This window comes from Gorilla gorilla, chromosome 4 (genome assembly GCF_029281585.2).
Source record: "Gorilla gorilla gorilla isolate KB3781 chromosome 4, NHGRI_mGorGor1-v2.1_pri, whole genome shotgun sequence".
NCBI lineage: Eukaryota > Metazoa > Chordata > Mammalia > Primates > Hominidae > Gorilla > Gorilla gorilla.
The window spans coordinates 100,587,409-100,593,408 of NC_073228.2; the positions used below are offsets into that span (position 1 = coordinate 100,587,409).

The 6,000-nt window shown below is 43.0% G+C and overlaps 1 protein-coding gene across 2 annotated transcripts in view; it reads right to left on the reverse strand.

The window, feature by feature from the left end:
• PCSK1 (proprotein convertase subtilisin/kexin type 1) overlaps window positions 1-4,776 on the reverse strand; it is a 42,625-nt gene extending 37,849 nt beyond the window's left edge. Inside the window, exons 1-2 of one of the 2 annotated variants that reach the window (XM_004042287.4) lie at window positions 4,330-4,776; window positions 680-784 (exon numbers count right to left, since the gene is read on the reverse strand). In XM_004042287.4, the coding sequence (XP_004042335.3) occupies window positions 680-784; window positions 4,330-4,509 (285 nt within the window). In that variant the 5' untranslated portion in view covers window positions 4,510-4,776. Of the gene's footprint in view, window positions 1-679; window positions 785-3,549; window positions 4,218-4,329 lie in introns of those variants that run through there. The other variant, XM_055387210.2, reaches the window with a different exon arrangement.
• Window positions 4,777-6,000: the final 1,224 nt, after the last annotated feature.

Below are 6,000 nucleotides of genomic sequence, written 5' to 3' on the forward strand. Positions count from 1 at the left end.
AAACTGCCTCTACCTTATTTACCTGTATTTATTTCTGCTGTAACCTAATCATTGAACCAAGATACAAATTAGGATGAAAAGAGATCAGATGGTTTGGATCCAACAATAGATTACTTATGGAAACATTTGCCTCATGAAGACATGGATTTACAGTTCTCTCATAAACACTAGCTCCTTATACAGCAAAACCAAATAGAAATAATAGACTTTTTTTTCAGTTATACTGAAATGTTATTGAAAGTAAGGCCGATGTATTTCTTTGAGCCCACATTGGTATTAAAGTGTTTGGTACATAATAGGTACCTAATAAAAGGTTGTTGATTGACTGTATTGTCAAACATTTTTATTAGTGCTGCCCTCTCATTTTAAATATTCACTTTCATGCTCTTAGACTGAATTTGTGAGTGTACATATAAAATTAACTTTAGATATATATGTAATTATATAATTAAACTGCGTATATATGTGTAAAATTAACTTTGGCTCAACCAATTCAACCCAATCTTGTTATTATGTGCCATTATAATTTTATGGGAAGAAATTAGAAATAATACAGATAAACAATCTTGGTCACAATAAAAAAGAACCACATTTGCAAAATGCTTCTGTTTTTATTAGAAATCATAAAGAAAGCAGATAAGTTAGAGTATTGGTTTGAAGACAAATGTACAACACTTACACGATCATCATCAGATAATCTCTTAGTGATATGAAAGGCACTCCTTCGAGACCTTCTGGGGTGGTTTTTATGTTTGAATAAGTAGTGATTTTCAAGTGAACCAATCTATAAAAGGAAAGAAATAAAATAAATATCCACTTTCCCAAACAAGTATATATGGACTAGTTTAAAACTCAGCTAACTTAGAGATAGGCAACTTTTATTAAGCCCATTCCTGGTATCTGAAATTAATATTTTTTTTCTTTTTTTAAACTTTTAAGTTCAGCAGTACAAGTACAGGCTTGTTACATAGATAAACTTGTGTCACGGGGTATTTTTTGTACAGATTATTTCATCACCCAGGTATTAAGCCAAATACCCATTAGTTATTTTTTTCTGATCCCTTCTCTTCTCCCACCCTCCACCCTCCAAAAGGCCCTAGTATATATTGTTCCCCTCTATGTATTTACGTGTTCTCATCATTTAGCTCTCACTTATGAGTGAGAACATGCGGTATTTGGTTTTCTGTTCCTGTGTTAGTTTGCCAACAATAATGGCCTCCAGTTCCATCCACATTCTTCATGAAGAAGGCACTGATAGAGGTCTTAAGATGACCCTCAGAATATTATTGCTTGAGTTCACAGTATATTCATTAGCTCACAGTAGGAGGCTAGTGATGCTTCTATTTTACACACATTGGAGGAAATACATCTTTTTCATGTGTGACAATATCATATTAAAATGCTCATTTAATCAAATATATCTGTTCAAAGAACAATTATTTGTGGTAAGCAGGCAAACACCTGGGATACTATCTATGGTCAGTGCCACTTTCCACTAAAATAAATTATCGTTGTTATAAAATGTAGCCATTGAATTCATAGTGATAAATTGCTATTCGCCACTATTAGTGATCGTTTGATTTTCCACTAATTCAAGGCTTTCAGAAAAGAACATGCTACATTTAGGGCAGTTGTCCCACTTTAGAGGGTGTATACTTCTCCGGGTATCTATTGACACCTTTGGTTCATTTAGGACTATATTCATTATTCTTTTGAGCTAGTCTCCCTTTACTCAGTACTAAATTTGAGGCCACCAAATCCTCTAGGTAACCCTGCATTTTTAAAATTAAGAAACAAACAATTGACAACAGTATATTACAGAAGAAACGTGTTCTTTAAATTGGTGATTCTCATCGCCCAGAGAATTTTAAAATAGAGAAGCTTAGGCCCTGCTCCAAGCCTGAATCTCAGTGAATCTTCCTATAAGCTGTGGATGGAACTGGGGAGAGAAATCAGCAGCTGCAGAAAAAGATCACCAGTGCTTAGCTCTGTTTTCTCTGCTGTCAACTGGTTTTTCTTCTTGTCACTACCTTAATCCAAGCTTTATCCTGAGGCAATAAGGTACCCAATATAGTAATGCTAAATTAGTGTAATTTTAGTAATATTAAACAAAAAGAGAAATAAGCAGAACCAGGAACGTGCTATCAGCCTTCTACAAAGAATTATTATTCTAATAAAATAATTTTGTTAAGTTTGTTTTAAAACTTTTGTTAGTAATGCCATTTTAACTAAAAATCGATAGAGGAAAGATAGTATTGTAAATCATATATAAATATAGATGTTTTCCCCCACTATTTGTTAATGCTTTTGTGACTATGCTATCCCTTACCCAAAGATCCTCCCAAGAATGATGATGTATTGTTTTTTACTATTAAGATTTATGTTTATTTATTTTGAAAAGCAGTTTTCACATTGAATGGTCTAGGTTTAGATGCATGCCTAGAGCTAACAGGTGGGGAAAAGAAGAGAGATTTAGTTTTTGCTGTCTTCCCCAGTCTCCTCCTACACGGTTACCAGTGCTATTTAGCCTTTCAGTAGCTGCTCAAGGAATACACAATTAAATCCCCAGTGTCCACCCCCATAGGTCATACATGATTTGTATGATGTCCACAGTACCCACCAGCACAATTTCATCTGCTACTCATACCCTCTTTGGGTCTCAAAAATTCCTAATAATTGCGTGCAATTCCCAGACTTACCACTAAACTGTATTATGTCTCACTGTTTTCCCACAAGCTGTTTTCTATGCCTAGACTGTCTTCTCCGATCTCATTATGTTCTCCTGGCAACCTCTGACTCCTCTTCCCGGAGCAAATGTTTTCTCCTTTGGGCAGTTTTCATTCACCCCTCCCAAATTCCCTACTACTTTCATTCCTTCAACCAATGAATATTGAGACTTCAAGTACAACTTCTATTATTACACAAATTACAATCAGTTGCAATCATTTATCTCTAAGCTAGTCTCCTCTAGATTCTTGATTACTTGAGAGCGTTTCTTTCCCTCCTCTTATTCCTCAGCCCCTAACACGGAGCCTGGCACGAGGGCAAGGGCTGGCCAAAAGCAAAAGACTCATCTGCTGCTGGGACACCAGGAAGCCAATCTGCATTGATTTTCCTTTCGGGCATTTCAAAGACAATTTGGTTTATAAAGTTGAGAATGAAGCCTCTAGCAAGAGCAGGCGAATTCCCCAGAGGGTTCGGTCTACAGAATCGCCAACGCCCCCGCCGATTACTCATCCGTGACTCCAGCGGCGTCTCAACCACCACCTCCAGAAAAAACGCGCCAAAATGTTTTACAACTGCCTCCACCCACGCTTCAATGCAGACCAACTTCCCAAGCAGGGGGCGAGGGCTTGATTCTGAGCCAAGGAAAGGAAAGCTCTAGACTAGAAGTCACACTCCCTAGGGTCCCCTCGGAATCGCTCAGCTATAAGCAGTCTCCCACTTAATGTCTTGACGCCCACCCACCTCCAACCAGCTACCTATTGACCAAGCCTTCACTTGGACAGGCAACAATAAGCTGAAATTCCCGGGAAAACGATTACGTACTTGGCTGAAGAACAAGAAAGAAATAGATCCCTTCCCCATAGTCAGTTCGGCATCTCGACCCTGCAGTGGGACTGGCCGGGCAAAGTTATGAAGCTTGGACTTTATAAGTTCCCAGTGAAAAGCCGGAGCTCCCTAGAGAGTCGCGGGGATAGATGGTCCCGTGTCTTTCACCCACCATTTCTCCCCCCAGCTTCCCAGGCTACTCCGCGGCCTCTCAACCTCCTGGTCGCGAGTCCCAGCAGCTGGCACTCTTCCAATGCCCTGGGCGTGCCCTTACAGGCTACCAGGGCGGACAGCCCCAAGCCTGCTTAGCTCCTTGCATCAGGACTTGGATCTGATGCTGCCATATTGAAAAGAAGGCAACAGCCGGCTCCTGACGCAGACCGCCTCAGTCCCGGGGGATGGAGCGCACTGCTTCTCCCGGGGGCGCTTGGTTGGTAAGAGCTTGAGTGTATCTCAAGTTCCCTGAACAAGCGTGGAGGGATTTTTCTTCCAAACCGCGCGGGAACGGATTTCAATTCTAGAGCGGCCAACAGTAAGCACAAGCCCTACCCAGCTGCAGCGGCTTCCTTCTGCTTGGCTGCGCCCAACCCAAACAGTAAATAATGCAAGCTTTCTCTCTCTCCAAGCGCGACAGGGGCGAGGGCTGGAGCAGCTCCTTGCTCTTTGCTACTCTGGGCTCTGGAGAGTGCAACCTGGGGCTCCCACTTGGAAGACCGCGCTTCAGTCCCGCCAGTCCCCTGGGGCCCCAGAAAGTTTCTTGAAAGTGGAAACTCTTACCTGACCCAAAAGGTCATAGCCCAGCTCCTCGGCGATGGCCGAGGCAGCTTCCGGGCCCCCGGGGATCTCCGCTGCCCATTCATTGACAAATTGCCTTTTCGCTTTTGCACTGTTCAGTGCACACCAAGCGCAAAAGAGGACGAAAGCAGTGCACTGCAGACTCCAGGCTCTTCGCTCCATAGCTCACACACTCGCTTGAACACGAGTGGGAAGGGAAGAGGAAAAAGAAGCAAGATAGGAGAAAAGCCAGACAGACTTCCCCTTCCCACCCTCGGGCTCTGGACCACTCCTGGCTCCCGGTTGCTCTGCGAAGAGCTAGGAGGCGCGCGAGGAGAGGCTGGGCGGCGGCGAGCGCTCAGTGAAGCGCTTCGGTCTCCAGGCTGAGTGGAGCCCCAGCCCTTCCCAGCCAGAATGGAAATGAGTGTTTACACGTCAAATCGACGAAAGCCATCTCTTGACGTCAGATCTACCTGGACTAAGATCTGAATGGTATTCCCGGCGGGGCGGAGAAGCGGCTAAAATAAGCAGCCAGGGATTAGGAAAAGGAAGGAACTGTTTGCTGGGATCAGTTAAGTCTGCTCCTTGTCTGCCCATAAATTCTGTACCGTGAGAAACATTTTCACTTTTCAAAGAGAAGTGCCCCACTTGAACATAACTACCAAGAATCAAAGGTTGGGAGTGCTTTCCCTCCCTTCCATCCATTTTCTCTGTATTTACTTTATTATCTCATGTGTGTGGCGGGGAGGGGGGAGGCTATAGGATTCTTATAATGGCCCTTTGGATATCAGCACCTGCTATGAAGAACAAGGCTCTTAGGTCTTTCAAAGAGAGAGGCTAGGAGAGTAAGGAGAAGAACGGAAGCTACTACTGCCCAAATTCTGTTCTAAATTGTCTGAGAAAATAAGCATGTCTATGTTAAAGCAATACTTTTAAAAATGAATTTTTAACCATTCAAGCCACCTTAGTTTACAAGTTTACTTCCCTCCTCCCCTTTGTTTCTCAACCTCAGTAAAACAATATCAGTAGTTATACTCCGATATTGCAAAGCCAGCGCCACCACCACCTTTTAGGGTGTTTATCAGTAAAATGATTAATCATGTGATTTAAAAAAAAAAACATATTTTTAAGAATTCGTCAACAAGGGGATCTAGGATCCCAAAAGCTGTTGTGTTGATTCAGGGAGGGAAAGAGCAGTTTTTATTTACCTCGACTTTCCCTTGTGCCTCAGTAGAGCTCTTCACTTTGGTGCTGAACTCGAGCTGTGCCATTACTTTCCCATAAAATGCACAATGCCTCTTTGTGGAAAAATGGTTTCCTGTGGGAGGAGAGCAAGCAAACATCTAAATGAATTCTCCACCCCTCACCCTAGGGAAGTGAGTTCAGTCTCCCATGGTGGAGCCTATTCGAACCCTGAGGGATTGCACCTGGCGGGAGATACCAGTGCCTAGTATTCAGCACCGAGGTCTGGACAGCGACACACGCAGGACTGCCGCAGGAGCTGCTCTCTCTTCTGAGCACCAAAGACCTCCACCCTTCTGCAGCTGGCCAGCACCAAGCTGTTTTCCTTTTGATATGTGCATTTCCCTCTTTTGAACAGCAAAATAGGAAATTGGCCGCAGGGGGGAGTGTGGTTAGGTTCATGATCGTGACAACTTGTGTCCAGCTCTTGGG